The sequence below is a fragment of the Electrona antarctica genome (assembly GCF_951216825.1).
Source record: "Electrona antarctica genome assembly, chromosome: 5".
In the NCBI taxonomy this organism is placed as follows: domain Eukaryota; kingdom Metazoa; phylum Chordata; class Actinopteri; order Myctophiformes; family Myctophidae; genus Electrona; species Electrona antarctica.
Window position 1 is genome coordinate 32,377,857 of NC_136810.1, and position 20,028 is coordinate 32,397,884.

The 20,028-nt window shown below is 43.1% G+C and overlaps 1 protein-coding gene and 1 pseudogene across 4 annotated transcripts in view; both read left to right on the top strand.

The window, feature by feature from the left end:
* Nucleotides 1–1,530: 1,530 nt before the first annotated feature.
* On the top strand, nucleotides 1,531–2,455 carry LOC306923937 (beta-1,3-galactosyltransferase 2-like; annotated as a pseudogene). The gene is made up of 2 exons: nucleotides 1,531–1,559; nucleotides 1,695–2,455. The product of its transcript is annotated as a beta-1,3-galactosyltransferase 2-like (transcript).
* A 2,532-nt stretch (nucleotides 2,456–4,987) lies between these two features.
* ppfibp1b (PPFIA binding protein 1b) overlaps nucleotides 4,988–20,028 on the top strand; it is a 30,501-nt gene continuing 15,460 nt past the window's right edge. For 2 of the 3 annotated variants that reach the window (XM_079502169.1, XM_079502170.1), the window contains exons 1-7: nucleotides 4,989–5,158; nucleotides 13,643–13,724; nucleotides 15,186–15,391; nucleotides 16,846–16,938; nucleotides 17,050–17,163; nucleotides 17,681–17,812; nucleotides 19,183–19,275. In XM_079502169.1, the coding sequence (XP_079358295.1) occupies nucleotides 13,661–13,724; nucleotides 15,186–15,391; nucleotides 16,846–16,938; nucleotides 17,050–17,163; nucleotides 17,681–17,812; nucleotides 19,183–19,275 (702 nt within the window). In that variant the 5' untranslated portion in view covers nucleotides 4,989–5,158; nucleotides 13,643–13,660. Of the gene's footprint in view, nucleotides 5,159–13,642; nucleotides 13,725–15,185; nucleotides 15,392–16,845; nucleotides 16,939–17,049; nucleotides 17,164–17,680; nucleotides 17,813–19,182; nucleotides 19,276–20,028 lie in introns of all 3 variants that reach the window. The other variant, XM_079502168.1, reaches the window with a different exon arrangement.

Genomic DNA, 20,028 nt, shown 5'->3' on the forward strand with positions numbered 1-20,028 from the left:
AGAAAGCATAAGAGCTACAGTTCCCAAATTTTACAGGTAGAGATTGATAATATGACCCACGGCACACATACAAACAAAATACGATTAGTTAGTTGCTGATTCTGTGGGTCCAGACTCCAGACAAATCTATTCATATAGATTTGGATAGATTTGAATAGATTAGCCAGCAAGCCCAAGAATCAAGAGATGGTTTATTTGTCACTACTCATGATACAGGTACAATCTGTTAAATGCTAGTGTGGCAACTTAAGGTCTGCAGGACTTTTTTTTAGAACATTTTGAATGTTCTAAGCATTTTAAGTACCAGTCTGAATCTGACATGTGATGTCATCTTGTAAAAAGGTGACAAAGGTGACAAATTGTCTTCCCCATGACACACTCAGTAAGTCACCTTCTGGGGATACAAAGGTCACTGGTTCAAGTTCCAGGGTGCCCTATACCCCTATTCAAACTTGCCAACCATGTGGCATGTTTTCAAATTCAGTCATTTTACTTGTTTTCAGATTATCGTTGTGCAAGTAAATGGATAAGGATTTCATTAATCAATGTATGTGGTGTTTCAGTGTTTGTGCTATTTTCTCTACAGTTTTGGAGACGCTAGTGTTGATCGGCTGTGTGATTTGATATACCTCTTTAATCTTATTAAACAATGCAAAAGTACTCACATTTTTCAAACTTTTCAAGTAACATTATCAATAGGCCTACTGCATCAGTGTCACACTGATGAAGGCTGGATAGCCGAAACGTTTGTTCCTGTTCAAATATGAAATAAACAATTTGAACTGAAGTCGTGGTGTGTGCGTCCCACTAATGTCATGAAAGGTGCTATACAAATTAAGTTTATTATTACTTGCGCAAGCAAAGCACGCAAGTAGCCTACTGCAATCGGCTGTGTATGTATGTACAGTATGTCGTGGTACTCCACCGGCCAATAAGGCGAACGGCTGGGTATGTACAGTATGTATGTCGGTGTACTCCACCGGCCAATAAGGGACCATCATTCCTGTGTCCTGTATTCCAATATAAACTGCACATCGGGTACCCACACCTGGGACCTGTAACACATACCCGCGACCGTATTCTTTGGGTCATGACCCACACTTTATGACCATAGGTGAGAGGAACGAAGGAATATTGCTCGGTAGACACTTTGCCTTCTGGCTCAGATCTCTTTTCGTCACAACAGTGCGGTACAGGCAGCGACTGCAATACCACCCCCTGCTGCTCCGATACTCCAGCTGATCTCCTGCTCCATCCACCCCTCACCCTTGAACAAGACCGAGATCCTTAAACTCCTTCACCTGTGGCAAAGTCTCATTCTCTACCTGGAGTGCACAAACCATCATCCCAGCCGCCGTACACTCGACTGGGAACCGATCCAGTGATAGTTGAAGTTTAAGTCGACCTACTCCTCTCCTCTCTTCCCCCTCCTATCCGCCCTTCCGCTCAGCCAATCACAGCGCAAGATGATACAACTTTCAGCCAATCACAGTGCAAGATAAGACAGCTTTCAGCCAATCACAGCGCAAGATGACACAACTTCTCAATACAATTGAGAGGTTATGTCATAGATAGATAGCTTTTGCCCTGTAACCTTGTTGACGCCGTGGAGGAGACGCCTCTGTTGTACGCACATGGCTGGCCTCGTCTATCTCCTCGTGCTCCTGGCAGGTTTGGAGAACGCTCAGGTGAAGAGGGCGACCCAAGTGGCGTGCTATCGCCGGGCCGTACCCCTACATCATCAACGAGGCAAACAAATGCCCAGAGGGAGAAGCAGCAGCATTCCTGGTGCTGCTGATAGCCACCGAGGCTCATCAAGTGAAGGCGCGGGACGCAATACGGCAGACATGGGGAAATGAGAGCCTTTCTCCAGGCCCGGGAATCTTCCGGCTGTTCCTGCTGGGGACGAACAAAGGCGAGCTGGGGCGCCTGCAGCAGAGGACCCTGGAGATGAACTGGGTGGCCACGCACTGTCCGCGGGCCAGCTACGTGATGAAGACCGACAGCGGCGTGTTCGTCAACACCGACTACCTCGTCCTGCTGCTCAGACCCGAACTGAATCCCAAGAAGAACTATACTTCACGGGATATTACATGAGGGGCTACGGACCACACAACAAAAACAGCAAGTGGTACATGTTCCCGGAGCAGTACCCAAGCGAGGAGTACACCACCTTCTGCTCCGGGACGGGCTATGTCTTCTCCGGAGACCTGGCGGTGAAAATCTACCGAGCCTGCACGTGGAGGACGTGTACGTGGGGATCTGCCTGGCCGCGCTAAGGATCGACATCACACCGCCGCCCAGCGACTCCCTGTTCAACTTAAGGCGGGTTTCCTACTCCAGCTGCAAGTACAGCCACCTGATCACGTCCCATGAGATCAATCCCAGTGAGCTGCTCGCGTACTGGTGCGACCTGCAACAAGTACAGCGCCTAGGCTGCTGCCGGGATCAATAGCCGCTTCACCGCGGAGTGGCAAAGCCAGAACTGAAGTTTTGGGTAGGCAGACATTTTGAGAAATTTGTGCCACTTAACCGAAATGTTCCGCTGGAAGCTGAGGGAAGGAACAGAACGTTGCCATCACACTGCTGTTGCGGTGGAGAACAGGGTGTACTTCTTTGACGTATCGAGGGTCAGATTGACGTGAATGTTTTCAACTTTCAGCTATTTCCCAGTCAATGTTGTAGATTTGCACAGTGAAAGAAACAGTATTTGTTTTTGTTTATTTTTGTTAAGTGATTTATTTTTAGGATTTAGTTTAGTTTAGCTTATTTAGGATTTATTTTTAGGATTTTATGTTTAGGGCTTTTTGGTATATTTCTATTACATTTTAGCACCATTGTAATTAGCAAATAAATTAATTGTGACTTCCGTACCTCCATGACAAACTGTTTCCACCTCTTTTTTATTTTTCCTGGTATTCAAAATTGCATTGCTCCTCACCTGGGTAAAATCACGAACATGTGTGCACCTTATAGTTGAAGTTAAAGTGTTAGAGTAGGCCTACTTTATCTCCTAAAAAATAAAGTGTCGCAGTACGGTAAAACAACTTTTATTAGGTTCACATAAATATGCACTTGCACTTTTAAAACAGTGTACTTATAATGAAATGTTGTTGTGTTCTCAAAGAGTTGGGTAACAAATGGTAGGCTAAAAGTTTCCATGTGACTTATTCGGCCACTGGTCACATTAGTACCTGTCAAAATACTTTTAATGTCAACGAAGTCCACAATCACAACACCACAGGGAGTTCAATAATAAACCATGTGCAACCCAGATTCAAGGGTTTAAATTCAATTCGCTCCTATGCCACTAAAATGTGGAACGCCCTACCAACAGCCATTAAGAAATGTGAATCCTGATTCCCTAGACTCCTTCAAAACCGCTCTCAAAGAGGCTAGTGGCTGCAATTTGAAACTGGCCCCTGTAAAAAACAGTCAAAGTCCCCCCTTTTCTCCCTTTTTTAACTATTTTTCTTCATAGAAGTGTTCTGATGAATTGAAAATGGAGGACCCAATATGGAAACAAGTCTTTGTGCTTTTTCTGGTTCTACCCTCAGCAGCAGTTTTTGTACTTTCGTTTGAAATGTACCCATTCTGATAGCTCTAATGCCATTGCACGGCATTAGAGCTATGAACCAGAGCTACCATTCTGCATACCATGAAATAACATTTTTCAATCATTCAATCAATAATAAATGGTGGCAACTGGCAAGTCTGTAGAGATTGTAGGTGTTATAACTCATACAGACCACTTGATGTCGTGCACTTCCCTTCCCAGACACTAAAGAAAGGATACCAAAGGGCTCGTTCACAAAGAGGATGCCACACTCCCGCAGTTTAAATCCCATAGCCCAAAGGGTGAATGGGTCGCGATGTGATTGGCTAGTAAAGTTAGTTGTCAGGCGACCGCTAGCTAGTTTTATTTGTGTATGTTTTTGTTTGTTTGTTAAAGGTGGTTTACATGAATAGGCTACATGTTATATAGATGGCTGCCTGTTTCCTTCTGAAATATTATACAAGAGAATGAAAACTAATACAGTTGCCAGTGTTGTTGTTGCTAATAGTAGCCTATAATTTCTTTACTTTGTAACCAAAGTCAAAGGTATCCGGAATGCTCGCCTTAAAACACCCTCGTTCCGCCGACCTCACGCCGACTCGGTGGAGTAAAATGGCTCTGGAGCTCACTGAGGTGGAAAGCCTGGTGACGTCTAAATTGCCCCATACAAGTCTGTGCCCTAGCTGCCGCGCCAGTTGCCAACTTGCTAACCAGCGAACATAGAGTTACTACGAGCGAGTTAACTCTGGTCCATAGCCTTACTGCTCCTGCTGCCGTGGACCAGAGCTACGAGCGAGCCGATTACACTGCGATCATCTGTTCGGGCTATGGGATGCAGAGTGCAGACTTTGTGGTTTTCCCAGGCCAGAGCCTAGAGTAAGACAGAGTTACAGTTACGACAACTCCGTTCACTTCATGGGGCCAGTCCAATGGCGGTTCTTCTATACTGCTAGTGAAGAGCGCATTGCGAATAGTAACACCTGGACCGGAAGTTGGCAGAATGCATTGATTGATTGATTTATTAACAGTTTGCAGAATTACAGTAGCCTACATTTCAAGTACAACTCAATACAACAACTGTTAGTGGACGACACCATAAAGCATTACACTTGTTTACAATAGGGCCCACCATTTTCAATTAATCAAAATTGGACTTTTAGTAATAGAACAACATAAACATTACAGGGACTTTAGTTGTCAGTCACTGTACAATATTTTAAAACAGTTGTCACGTTGCACACATGCCAGCCTAACTAGCATTGGTGATATTTGCGCCGCCCTCGTTGAAAACAATTAATGTATTTCAAACTCGAGCGCTCAGTTTTCTGCCCCCTCAATGTCGTAACTTCTATGGCTCTGGTTTTCCCAAGCAGTGCAGTGCAGTCGGGAGCAGGGCGGGATGTTCCAGTGATGACGTTTCAACTTTCCAATTCCAACTTCCCTGTCAGTACAGTTCGCTTGGACATGGCGTAAGGATGTGGACGGCTCGTGGGCAGGCTTGTAAAAGTTGGAGAAGTGTATGAAACAACGCAAGCTGTGGGTTTTTGTCATTTTGTTTGCAGCGTTACATTAGTTTGGGATTTCTTTTGGAGTAAACTGTCGGTAAGTTAAGTATGTATGTTACTAAAGCATGATTTTGATGTGCCTCGCACATTCGATTGTGCTACTGTCGAAGCGAGGCTGCTGTGATTGAATTACAACGGTGTAACGTTATTACAACACGTACGTTAACTCTGTCTCTGTGTTTAATATTTGCTTATGTACCCATGCAACGTCTTACGCCTGAAAAGTTAACTTTTCCACAACCCAGTTTGTGCCTTCGCATTTTGGTACTCACCATATTGCCTCAGGTCACGTCTTTTTTACACATATAGACTACATAGACCAACAATGGGCTAAGTACATTTTAATTTATATACTATACATGTTTTAAGTGATATTTTCTGACAGTCGTGGTTTGCGTTAGGTGTTGACAGTCACATAGACCAGTTAATTCAGACTGGAAAAAGGTAAAGTTGCACAGATTTGTTGTTTTTGAATAGTTATTTATATACTATATTATTCCTTGATGCAACCGCAGTCGTCATTATAGCCCCACTGGATAGTTGTCTGTGGATAAAGATGAACCATCCAACCATCCACCGGATGCTCTGCTGGCCAATAGCCACTGGAACAATGCAATGCTCACCACGGGTTCCTAAAAAGAGAGTGTACGTTCTAACACTCCGACAGTGCCAGCGTTGCATTTATCTTCTGTTAAACTCATATAGGAGAAAGGTTTCTTCTTTGTATTATATATTGTAATTTGTGGTTGGTTGTTTCTTCACATTATCATCACATATTATTAGCCACGTTTCATCGGGCAGTTCCATCTGTCTCTTTTTGTTGGAAGTTTCCAATTTCCACATCTCTGTCATGTACATGTAGTAGACTACACTGTACTGTAGGCCTACAAAGAGGGATATTTATTTCAGGGAAATTCCTGAGCTGTGTAGCCTACTCTTCTCACAACAACGTTAATTTCACATGCATTACATCACTTTTTGTATTTTGATGGAAAATGTCAAAGATAATTAACTGCTGTGTATAAATATAATAGTATAATTTGAGAACATATGGTATTTTACAATGTTATTGGAGGATTAGTGGATTTGCAATGCATATTGACAGGAAGAAAGGCTTGAGTTTAATCACATTCAATGCTAGTATTATCTTTACCCCAGTTTGTTTACATATACTGGACCCACTACTACTACTGCCTGTGGTGGATTTCATATTTTTGACCACAAATCAGCCTATTTTATACATAGAGAGAAATAATCCCATTTTTGTGGTCTGTACCCCAGTCTCCCTTTTCATGTACCATGTATAACATTTTGAATCAAATATTTTGAGCTCACACAGGTCTAGAAATAAATAGCTGCAGGTTATTTCAGAGCAGCCCCCCATGGGCAGCTAGTGAATGCCACAAATATATCTGCTGCCAAGAGACAACATGGTGATGTAACCCACTAACTACACAGATTCATGCCAAGCTGCATCCTTATACATGGACACACTTAACAACTAATTCTACTGAGCTATTTGTGTTGGGGTTTTATATTGTACTAGTTTCAAGCAATTTGTTCATTGGCATATGTCAATTCCTTACACGTACAGTACTGTTAGTGTATGCAAACCACACCAATTGAACCATTGACCACTGTTTTCACCTGTTTGTTAATGTAATATGGTTAGCTTTGACACTCATCTTTGACATTGAATTGTCTGGATGTCACCGGTGGTGGTAAGAGAGGTATTCTTCCAGCTATTCTATGCATAGTTAAGAAGTCATGACTGCAGCATTGTAATATTTTGTCATTCAAACTTTTCCCCAGTGTTTCAAACTTTTCCCCAGTGTTCAAACTTTCCCCTAGTGTTCAGTATAAAACATGCCTTGTCTGTAGTGGAATAGCATTACGTATCAAAGCCAGAATTAGATGGATCAAACAGACTGACTGTTCTGTCTTGGAAACGATGCATGAAAGTAAAGGATTATTTAGTCAAGACGTTAGATGGCTCAAAACATGGAATTATGAGCAAGAGAATGTCATTATGTGGTTAGACACGGATTCCAGCCCCCTGAATTGCTTTCGTTCACAGTAGGAGCTAGATTCATTTTCATGTCTCCTCGATTAACGCTATTATTGTCTTATTTTGTGGAAGACAGTAGTGCAAACTAGGGTTTGTGCCAGCCCAGCATTGTAAATTCCTCACTCCCAGAGCTTTTTACTGCCAATGCAGCCCGTCTCTCAGCGCGGTTGTCCAAACCCTTGGAAACGACGTAGTTGCATGGATGCCATAAATGCTTCTTTTCTTCAGAGACAAGTGGCCCCGAAGCCAGTATTTTTTCCCTTCGTGTGCCAGAGCAGGGTTTTCTATCAGTCAGTTATGGGCAGAGGGAGGAACAAGACTTTGTATGCCGGGAGTAATCCAGCAGTCTGGAGACCGGTCAGGATGGGTTTCATTGCTCCCCTCCTGCCTGAAGGGTTTAGAACTGTGATGGATTTGAAAAGCCATTAGGGAGTTCTACGCTTCCCCGTCTCCCTCACCACTCTCTACATGCCTCTGGGAGTTTTTACGCCTGCTTTCTCTAAAGGGCAAGCCTGTTTTTGAATGAGGATTTGGGTTTGTTGTGCTGGGGGGAGGGGGATTAAAAGAGTATCCGGGCAGGTGTTTATTCAAATGGCATTTTCTGTAGTGTGGCAATGCATTCTCTAGCAATTCCTTTTCCCCCTCTTCACATGAACCTCTATTGAAATGCCATGGCAGATTGAACAATGACCCTCTCTTATGGCTGCTGTAAGTGGTGCGTATAGAAAGAGACACAATGACAGTGATGCCTGCTTGAGTTCTCCTGTTGAGATCTCCTTGTGATTGCAGCTTGTACCTGTCGGCTGTCGCTGGTACAAAACAGGCCTGCCAGGCCAACTCTACTTTTGTTTATATCCATGTTACCAAACAAATGCTGAAAATAGATTCATTCATAGCCTCTCTTTATGTACTTTATGTAATCCTGGCATATGTTTTCTTTCTTTTCTTTCTTTTTTGAACAGTGCTAGCCGCTCCAACACGGGGCTTTGTGTGTGCCCCCTGTGATGTCATGTGGCAGCATTTTTGTGCATAGTTCTCACTTCAAACACGAGTGTGATTTATTTGTTTTACATTGAGGGACCTTTACTGCAGCAGCTTTGCATGATACACATACACGTATGTGTGTTGTTAGCCGGGAGCTCACTCAGCTGGGTCTTCTGTCTGTTGTGTGTGTGTTCACAAGTTATTAACACACCACAATGGCATGGCAAGGTTAGAGACATGTAAACATAGCATTAGAAATTGATTGTATACTAGGCGCGCAATTGCGTCCGTAGGTTGCATTTACTATGAAAACCTGCATCTCCCATCCGTCACCCACCCATGCCTTCATATATTATATGCCGGTCATGCTTCGTGACATCACGCCTACATATATGGTCACGCCTTGTGACATCATGTCTCCATATATGGTCATGACATCACGTGACATCATGAAGACCCTTAGATCTCCATATATGGTGTCTCGTGACGCGTCATGCCACCATATATGTTCATCTCCATATATGAAGATCACGACACTGACCACTGGATAACCATACATGGAGAAGACTGGATCATCACCTAGATCTGCATATATGGAGCCGGCCAGCAACTCTACTTCTGACCTCAAACCCTTAGATCTCCATATATGAAGCTGACCTGTTCTGACATACCATATGTTGATCCTTTCCTACCGTCCTTCCTGTTCTGACATTCCATGTTGATCTGACGTCATCAAACCCTGTCTCAAGACACGCTCCATTTATGGCCAGTGCAGAATTCATTCCATATGTTGATCTGACATAGCCTCGCGTAGCGATACAAATATATCACTGCACTTTGTGGGATAATCTTCCTGGGGGCAATATGCAGTGCAGGCAGATGAAGTCTGGTTGCGGCAGGCTAGATCTGACCCCTCATGACAAAGCGCCAGCGCTCACACAGCAATCTGCCGTCACCCAGGCGGATGCGTGCACGAGACCTCGCCATTTAGGGCGAGGCCGCTTTTCGCCCTCAGGGCGTCTTACTGGTGTAAAATGGATGTTGCTGTTCAAATGGACACAGTGTACAGTAATTAACCTGTGGTACATTAACCATGTCAAACAATCAGATGCAATAATAGCCATCAAGTGTTCTGACACAGGTTCTACACTTTGTTGGTGCTGCGGAGGGGCCAAGTGGATAGCAGGTCTCTGAGAGGCAACATCTGGTCAGTGGTCAGGGCGCACGTATCTGTTTGAAGTGTGTTTGCTGAATGCCATGTGTTAACCTTACCCCTATTTGACTTGACTATCTGTCTGAGAGTTGTGCTGAATCAGGACTTTAAGGCAGGCCATGGCTTGCAGGCTTTCCTTCTAGTTAGATCCTGATCCAAACACTGTCTGTGATACCTGCTTGTTATACAGTAAACATTATAATACATATACAGTACCTTGAGAGATACACTATATATCCCTATACTACTACTACTACTACTACTACTATATCCCTGTATACTAGCCTATATATCCCTATACCTGTATTACTCACTGTACTCTTCTTCGTCCCCTATGGGACATAAGGCTTCAATGAGCGCTCTCCATTGCATCCGATCCCTGGCAGCATGTTGCGCCTCTCCCCAGGACAGGTTAATCTGTTCCAGCTCCTGCGTCACAGTTCTGCGCCAGGTGGTCTTGGGCCTCCCAGGTTTTCTTTTGCCTGGTGGTGTCCATCTTAAGGCCACCTTTGTGATGCAGTCCTGCTCCATCCTCAGTACATGTCCTAGCCATCTCAGGCGTCTGTGTGTAATGTCCTTGGTAATGCTCCGGCTCCCTGTTTGTTTGTACAGTTCATTGTTTGATATTTTATTCGGCCAAAAGATCTGACATATACGTCTGAGGCATCTGTTGTGGAACACTTCTATTCTCCTAGTGTCTGTTTTGACCACTCTCCAGCTCTCAGAACCATACAGCAGAACAGACTTGACATTGCTGTTGTATAGGAGCATCTTCGTTTTAAGGCTATATTGTTTTGATCTCCAGATGGAACGGAGTTGGGAGAAGGCACCCTGAGCCTTTAATATAACATGCCTACTTTTTTTTATAAATGTTGACGATACCTGACGAAGACCCACATGGGTCGACACGTTGTACCTCTAAAACATTGCTTCTGGGAGCTACAAACTACTGCTTTTGTTCATCTATGTCCCTTTTATGCCCATATATGGATATATCTGTATCTGTCCATGTCCCTTTTATGCCCATTGCCCATATGGAGATCCCTGGTGTCAATATATGCGCATAACCGGACTCCATATGGTCATAGCAGTTGGATCTGTGATTCTGGCTATATACAGTATGGGCATATATCTCCTAATCAAACATGTTTGAGATAAGCTAGATATACCTAGGCAGTAGGCACAGTAATTTTGTATGCTTCTTTGAAAATGTCAGTCGGAGCTCATATCAGCAGATAGCTTTGAGCAGCTTGTTCCCATCTGAGTGCCTTCACCATGGAACAACTGTGCACAGACTGCACACTAACTGGTCCTCATCTTGTTCCATCCTGCTGTAAGCTGTGAAAATCCTGCTGTTTTCATGCATGCTTACTTTCCAAAAAATGGAGGGTCTGACCACAAGAATGCTGAAATGACAGTGCTAGGTGGGTGGGTGGTTTCCATAAAGATTTGAAAATGATGCCATGTTCCAGTGTTGCACCCTCCCAGGATGTGAGGTAGCTGATTAGAGAGGTGTGTGTGTGTGTGTGTGTGTGTGTGTGTGTGTGTGTGTGTGTGTGTGTGTGTGTGTGTGTGTGTGTGTGTGTGTGTGTGTGTGTGTGTGTGTGTGTGTGTGTGTGTGTGTGTGTGTGTGTGTGTGTGTGTGTGTGTGTGTGTGTGTGTGTGTGTGTGTGTGTGTGTGTGGATTCACGCACAGGCACATTTGTGCTTACTATGAATATACAACACAGTCTTTTGATTAGACTCTTAGAGAAAGGCATTGCTGTGTTGTTTGGGCTGATGTCCAGAATTGGGCCGCTGAAATGAATCTTCACTCAACTCCCAACAGAGCATGCAGTGTCCTGTCTGCTGTTAGCCAACATTGTGCCAATACTTGAGGTAAATGGCCTAATTGATATTCCAAAATGTGTTGTCCAATGATCCAAATCTGAAAGAGGATGCCTGAGCACAAACTGGGTCAATATGTTGTCGTTGTCACATCTCATACCCAGATTTGAAATGTGATGGTGTCTTGAATGGTTCAACTCATTTGCTCCATATTAGTTTTTGAGCACATTGATTTAATTCCATACACACAGACAACGGAAACAAATGTGAATGTGTTGCAGTTAAAACAATAATATGAGCAGTTTTTGGCGCCACTTTTTTGCTTGCAGTTACAATATCCATTTCACCTTGTTTTACAATCAATAGCAATAAGAGGCCAAGGATGCGATCTGACTTAACTCTGTATTTAGGCACAAACGACAACTAATGCTTTGCAGTGGTGGCCTAATTCTTGGGTACAGAGCCTCACTTATTTGTCAAAAGCTGCACTCAGCCAAAATTAATTTCTGCTGCTCTGGATAGCATTTTAAGAGTTATTCTTCAGTACAGTGCTTAATCTGATTATGCAAGGGTGTTCCTATGTCACCGCGAAGAAAGCATATTAAGGAATGTCGGTCCACTACTCACATTCCTGATACCTCGGTTATATGAGATATACTACAAGTCAGACCATTTCTGATACCTAAGCTACAGTATATGCGACTCGTGACATACAATCAGACCATCCCTAGTGTTTCATTCTTCGGGCAGCCTAAACTTTGATTATCAGTGCACCGGGCTGTCACGGTTTGAAGTCATAACAATCTTGGTGTTATTTCCTTCTTGTTGCATGACCTTGCTTTTCATTCTTTGCTTCTTCTTTGGGCCTTGATATTAGTATACCCACAACAAGTACAGCAAAAGACAGTGGTGGCATGATTTCTGAATGTTCAGTCAATTAAATAGGAAACACAAAATAAACAGTGAGCTTTTTATAATTTCAAATGTTTCATTCCCTGTGTCCCTTTGCCACAGTGTAGTGTAGCCCTGCATTGTGCATAAAAATTACTTCAGGTCATGTTTTGACCTTGGTTACACATCACCTCCATGAACTAGACTAGAGGCTGTCTATTATAGTTGGTAGTTACACACGTCTCGTTGACCTATTAAATTAATCATGTTTTATGAAAACCCTATGTTTCTATGTCAGTGGTTCTCAAACATATTCATGTCAAGGACCCCCAAAAATATAGGTAATTGGCCGCCGACCCCCATGTGAAAATATGTTGTTCCAGAAGCAAAGATTTGAGTTAAAAACGTCCGCTCTGAAAGAATATATTCAAAGATGTGTGCCACATTTTCACAATTTTTCAAAAATAGCAGACCTATACAAGTTCATAGCGCGGCCCTCGGTGCCACGCTATGAGCTTGTAGATCTGCTATTTTTAAATAGCTAAAGCATAACATAATGCTTACAACACCAAAAAGGGTTCCCGCCCAAAATGGGTTAAAGGGACATTTCACCGCTGGAAGAAACTGCAGTCACTCAATGTTAATAGTATTTGTAGTAGATAACAGTAGCACAATTTGAAATTTGCACCCCATGGCCAGAAAAATAATGAAGTCTGTGTGTTCCTAGGCCACTAGGGTTTGACTGGATTGCTGAATTCCTACAATGACCATAATGCTTTGGTGCACCTCCCCTCCTTGTGGAGCGGGATGGAGGCTGCGTGGAGCTGTGACTTGTAGTCCAGGAAGGAAGTGAGACCACATTCTCGTGACAAATTTTGGTCATTAACATAAAATATCTAAAAACACATATTACACATGTAAAACCCCCAGGAAAGTGTTTCTTGTGTCCTAAACATCTCAAAAAGGGTGAAGTGGCCCTTTAATGCCTGTGGTAATTGGTTTGTATACATACTTTGTTTACATACTTCATGTTCAAAAAAAGCACACCCGTGTGAACTGAGTGGTGCAACTCTGTGTGGGGGTCCCCGGTGGGTCCCCGGAACTTCCAGACCCATAGGAACGTGTGCCAGCCCGGTTCCGGCGAGCCGGCCCGTGTCCGAAACGGTCGAGAAATGACAGAGTTACCGTGTGGGGGAATTAGCATTTAGCAAACACCTCTCTCTCTCTCTCTCTCTCTCTGTAATTAGCAGGCAACAGTGCAACACTATCTCTCTCTCTCTGTTTCTAGCACAACAGCACCACTTTTGCCCCTACTGGTACTCTAAACATAGGGACAGGTACGTGCTGTTCCTTCTGTTCCTGTTCCTACTCAAAAAGAGAGAGAGAGAGTAAAAAAAGATTGCTTTGGATTACTTGTGCAGTCCTATAGGGACAAGTTGTCCCTTACTGGAGTTTGGGAAGAATTTCAAGTAAATATTTATATAGCTAAAATGCAGTCTTGTGTGATTCATTTCTTTCTTTGCCCTTTCCCATCCTAGGTGACTCAGTGATTCAAGATGATGTCAGACGCCAGTGACATGTTGGCAGCTGCCCTGGAGCAAATGGATGGCATTATAGCAGGTAAAGGTTACAAAATGTAACCAAATGGATCATTTGATTGGATAAATGAACACTGACAGTGCATTTTAACAGTGGGCGACAGCCTGGTGTATTTTCCGGGAGTGCGTTATTTGTCTATGGGACCCGGCAATAGCAGGCAAAGAGGCGATAGTCGAAATGTGGGCAGAGGAACGTCTCCCGAAAACATGAACATATTTTATCTTTTGGACTATAGTCCGGCGATAGCGGGTGATAGCCAATGAAATTGTGTTGCTTTGTTTACCTTCCATATCACCTATACGAGGACATGGGTAATGACAGCAGGAACGCCCACTAGGAGATTTGTGCTGTTGTTCTCCAGCTGTTAAATCGCACTGTGAGGATGTTAACTGTACAGATTTCAGTTTATGTTGTCAGATCTAAAAACCTGTAATAAGTTCAGATTGTGTTGAAGCAAGTAGTCTGCAGCAACTGGACCCAGGGTAATGCTATTTGTCTGTCATAGACCTGACATTTTCATCAGCCATCAGAAGACATGATGTCCTGAGGTCCACGTTTGGATAGGCTTTAGCATTTATTCTGTCCTCATTTAGGCTTGGTTGCTTGTGGCCATGTGGCCAACTGAGTCCCATTCAAAGCGCTGTGTTAAATTTGTAGGATTATTCACTGGTGTTGAGCTCACAACTCAAGGCGTGACTGTGAGCTTGTAAATCTGCTATTTTCAGCAAAGAGGATTTGTATAAAGAGGGAAAAGGTAGAGTAGATCACTGGTTCCCAAACTGTGGGTCGGGACCCATTTGTAAAAAGTAGTGAACATAGCTAAGCCGATCTACAAGTGCGCAACGGGGCACGAAGTGACCCGTTGTGCACTTGTAGATCTGTTGTTTTCACTAGTTTGTGTCCCAGGCTAATCTCTCTTTTGGGCCCTGAGCTAAAAAAGGTGGGAACCAGTGCTGTAGCCCCCCTGGGGCCCTATGGTATTAAGGCTCAGTCCTTAGGAAGCCGGCCCGGGTTCAAATCCGATCTGAGGCTCTTTGCTGCATGTCCTTCTCCATCTCTCTGTCTCTCTCATACTGTAACACTATCATAATCATTATCATAGAAAACACAGTATGTAGGGTATATAGTGGTTAATTTACCGTTATTCTCAGGGGTTTCCTAAGCCCCAGAGAGTATGATGTAAGAGCAACATGGCTTCCGTATGAATATAAACATGAAGGGGGCATAGCCGTAGATAGACCTGATTCTACCTAGAGCCAACACACCAGCTCGCATTCTTTCTTAGCTGCACCCCAGTGTAGTGGTTCACACACATTGACCACTTCATCCCATTGTCATGTGACAATCTACAAGCTCACAGTGTGTTGTGACATCACTGTATGATGAAAGTGGATCAATCCACTGTAGGCAGATGTGGTACCTACCTGTCTCGTTCTCATTCCTGTGCCTCACCCTCCACCTGTTGTCCTTCTTGCTGTCAAGGTTCCAAGGCTCTGGACTACTCCAATGGCCTGTTTGACTGCCAGTCGCCCACCTCTCCCTTCATGGGGAGCCTGCGGGCACTTCACCTTCTAGAGGACCTGAGGAGCGTTCTGGAGGTGATGGACACAGAGGAGAGGGAAGGTCTACGTTGTCAAATCCCAGACTCCACCGCCGATAGTCTGGTTGAATGGCTGCAGGGCCACCTGGTGAGAAAAACAAACACTCACGCTGATAGAGATTTAACACATGCATGTCATGCGCTCGTCACACAGTGCCTGCCCACATCCACAGAGTCTAGGGGTTTGAATCCACATTGCTGTTTAATAAAGTTTCAGCTTCCGAGTATTTTTTTGTCACATTACTGTTGTCTTCTTCCTCTGTGTAATGTGTAAATATAGGGATCTTGCGTTGCTGCGTGAAGATTTAGAGGACTTGTTTACTCTCTAAATGTAGAATTACTTTGCATGTGGTGGATTTCCCTTTTTATTGGCAACAACTTCCCCTGTGAAAAGACATATGCAATGAATGAGCATAATGTGAACATTTACAATGGTAGTATTAATAACATGAATACAATATTTAATACAAATGCAAATAATATTTTTATAGTACTTATTTTAAGCATGTACAATTTTGAGAAATAAATAATGTATACTGGAAAAAGTAATTGGATGAAATACATCACGCATGGTGGTTCACTTGCTAGGATTGCAAATCTATTTTTGTCTATTAGTGAAGAAAATATACTGTTCCAGTGTTGAATTGCAGTAAAGTTTTGCAAGCAGACAAGAGCATTTGGTGAAATACGTTTCCCTGTGATGATAGGGGAGAAAATGTGCTCGGAATGCAAACAAGCTTTAGCACATCTGTCTTGCAGCTCAATTTAGCCCACTCAATACCACATTGCAACCCAACAAGTGAAGAAGAAGGGCAGTGCCAAATATTACACCCAAGTAGGCAACCATTTTGTTTGCTAAGCAAGAACATCACTGGTATTCTCTGCCGAGCGGCCTGGGAATGAGAGATGAATTGCAGGTGTCACTGCAAGGGTGCTCTGAGAGTGAGAAGCACACTCATGTCCTGGGAACCAGCATGCTGTCTGGGAGAACAATGGGCTGACTGCCAGGCAAATGCCAGAGTTTATGTGTAATGTGCACAGAACTCTAGTCTGTAAGCAGGCCGCCTTCTCAGCCATGTACGGTGCTGCTGGTGGAGAATAAATCAGTCATAGCATCATGAGAAGGCTTTCATGTAGGATTACTATCGGGCAGTGAAACATTAAAGGAGTTGTTCATCCAAGAAATTACTTATTTTCTATCAATTACACACTCCGTGAACTCATGGAGATAGTAGACTCTTTGGTAGGAGACTTTTTGAGACTCCGCCGCTCATCAAATTAGTGGCTTAGAAATGCGACGAAAACATCTCCATAATTTCAAGGCATCAACAACCTCATTTTACTATACATAAAAACTCCTTTAAGGTTCATCTGACTGATTTATTGAGATGCCACAGGAATTATTGTTGACTGGAACATGCATTATGGCTTCTTTGCCACTATCATGCCATACTGTGTATATATTATACCCCATCCAAGCAGACTGTGTGGATCAATATCAATTGTTTAAATTAATTTCATTCTTCTCTTTTCTCCCTGTAGTCCAACGGGCACCTCTCGCTGAGCGGGGGAGACCACCACTACCAGGAAAGACTCTCCAGACTAGAGAGTGATAAAGAATCACTGGTGCTTCAGGTAGCTTTCAGCAGTCCCGTTTTTGCTTGAGACTTTTTACTATACATAAAAAGTAAACTATAAACTACATTTAACTTGAAAAGATAATATTGAGGTTTTGGTGCTGTCCAGGTGAGTGTGCTGACAGACCAGGTGGAAGCTCAGGGGGAGAAGATCAGGGACCTGGACATGTGTCTGGAGGAGCACAGGGAGAAACTCAATGCCACTGAGGAGATGCTGCAACAGGTACTGTACACTGTCAAGTGTTAATTTTACACTCAGGATTTTTACTATGTATGTGTCTATACCACTGACAATGCATTATTACTATTCACAGCTTCAGACATAATATTGCGACGTGCATACAGTACATACAGTAGATATTCTTCTGTTAATGGGTTTGATTTAACGTATTTTTTATATTTTCTGCATCGTTATAAATCTTTTACTGGCTAGATATCATTGCGTAGTTAAGAAGTTATGGGCATATGAATTTAATTCATAAATCATTATTTTGACTGTTCCCTAACCACAACTTTTCAAATCAATCTGACTGTGATAACTTTAACCAAATATAATGGCACAATAACATTTTGTGTGTTAGATCACTACCTCAAGCATGTTCGAAGTCTCTGCAAGTTGATGTGGAAATGGTCGACAGTAATATGTAGTGAATCGTGGTCGATTGAGATAAACATGCCAGACCACCGGTATGGTCCTTTGAGTACTAGGTGTGTGTTTTACATTTTCTGCACCACTGCAGGAACTGTTATGCAGATCGGCCTTAGAGACCCAGAAGCTAGACTTGATGTCTGAGGTGTCCAACCTAAAGCTGAAGCTCAATGCCATGGAGAAGGACAGAGTGGACTTTGATGACAGGTTCAGAGACAGTGAGGTATGCTGTGCTAAATCCTCAGGAATTTTCATTGTCTCTTTAGGTTTCCCCCGCTTCCCCCCTTTCCTTGCTAAACACACAGTCCCCCCCCCCCCTCACTCACTCACTCACACACACACACACACACATACATACACACACACACACACACACACACACACACACACACACACACACACACACACACACACACACACACACACACACACACACACACACACACACACACACTAAAACACTCAAAGCACATTATTTTTGCCGTGCACCTGTGTGGAGGAGGGAAGCCTTGTGCCATCATGTGTTTCAAAGCAGCTGTGTGTTGAATGAGAAAAGTGATTGTTGGATTTCAAGGAAATGTCAGCCTCTAGTGGGATAGCTAGTGTGCGTGTGTGTATGACTTCACTGTTTGTTTTGCAGGATGTGATGAACACAGCTGTGGTGCATAAGATCCTGTGGCTTGTTTGTTTTTGATAACATGAGATTGTATTTTTAGCTTGAATTCCATGCAAAAAAGAAAAGAGAAGAACTGTAAAAAAGAAAAAGAGATGTCAATCTCGTGTAGAGATAATTTCCTGAGCCAGCTGAAGCGTGCAGAGCACTTGGGCAGCTTTCAAACACATCATTGTTGTTGTAGCAGTGCAGCCGTGTGTCCCAGTCCCCTGGAACAACGGGCTGCTGTCCGTGCCTCAGGGTACGCTGAACGCCCCCTCCACATCCCTCCACCACCCCACCCCCCATACACCAGCAGCTTCCCTTCATCTCATCTGATCTGTACAGCTGCTTCGGGAATTCTCATATCCAAGGAAATTATTGTATTATAGTGTCCTTCCAGAGGACACTATAATACTGTTATTAAGTCACTGCCATTGTCAAAGCTACGTGGTTCCTGGTTTATCAGTCATGGATGTTTGGTTATAATGTTCTTGAGGGTTGTGGAAATTACTTTTTATAGAGTACCTTTCAGATCGTCTGCATAACTCAATGTACTGTATAGGTTGCCTCGGGTTTGCTTAATTTACAAGCAAATAATACAGATTCTTATATCCATGCTCCTCTGGCTGTAATATTGTATTCAGTTCAGTTTACTCAATCAATCTGATTTTTAAAAAAAACAAAAAAACATCCTCAATGAAATTAGATGAAAATGGTATGGTGCCGGTCGATGGTGAAAGATGCCAGTGGAAAACCATGTCCTCTCTGGCCTGTTAAAGCGTGGATTGTAGGCTTACAGACTCATGAGAACTGCTATGGATTAAATCATCCATGTGCTGGCTATATGTCAGTAGCTATCTGGTGTATGTTACGACACATTTCTGTGCTGCATTTTGTCCTCCGGGTGTCTCTCTGTGATACAGTCTTTCTGCTTTCAGGACCTGATTCTTGAAATTAATGAACTACGGTACAGACTGACAGAGATGGATAGTGAAAGAATACAGTATGAAAAGAAACTCAAATCTACAAAGGTGAGTCAGTTGGTGGTTCATCATATTCCCAGATTACATGCAGTGCTCTACAAATACAATCACCATAGTCATACAGTTGGGTGCCACCGATATTGTCCCTTATCATTTGACCCATTTAGGCCTGACCTCAACATTTTAAAAAATCCTTCTAAATCCTCCAGTTTTCTGAAATACATATTTTCACGATTTTTCAAAAATAGCAGACCTACAAGCTCGTAGCGCGCCACTCGGTGGCACGCTATGAGCTTGTAGATCTGCTATTTTTCAATAGCTAAATTATAACATAATGTTTAAAACACCAAAAGGGGTTTTGCGCAGATCACGCAAACCTCAGCAAAAAGAAAAAGACAATATCGATGGCCTCCAACTGTAAATGAAGATATGAAGTATTTATTGTTTCCATTGATTTCCTTTTTGTTATCCTAAAATGGATTCGGAATGTGGTCTGTTTTTCTATTTTCTATTTCTCTCTTTGACTTGAGTCTCAGGTTTCCCTCTTTCTCACCGTCGTCTCATAAACATATCTTTGTCACATCTCTATTTTCTCTCTCTTCTCTGGTTGAACTCTCTACTGCTAGTCTGTAATGGCTAAGCTTTCTAGCCTGAAAATCAAAATGGGCCAGATGCAGTATGAGAAACAGAGGAAGGAGCACAACCTCCAGGCTATGAAGGTTGGCTTCCCTCAGGGTTCCTGTTGTGCTTGCCTTATTTTATGTTTTTGTCCACCTTGGCTTCTGTTTCCCCCCCCCCCCC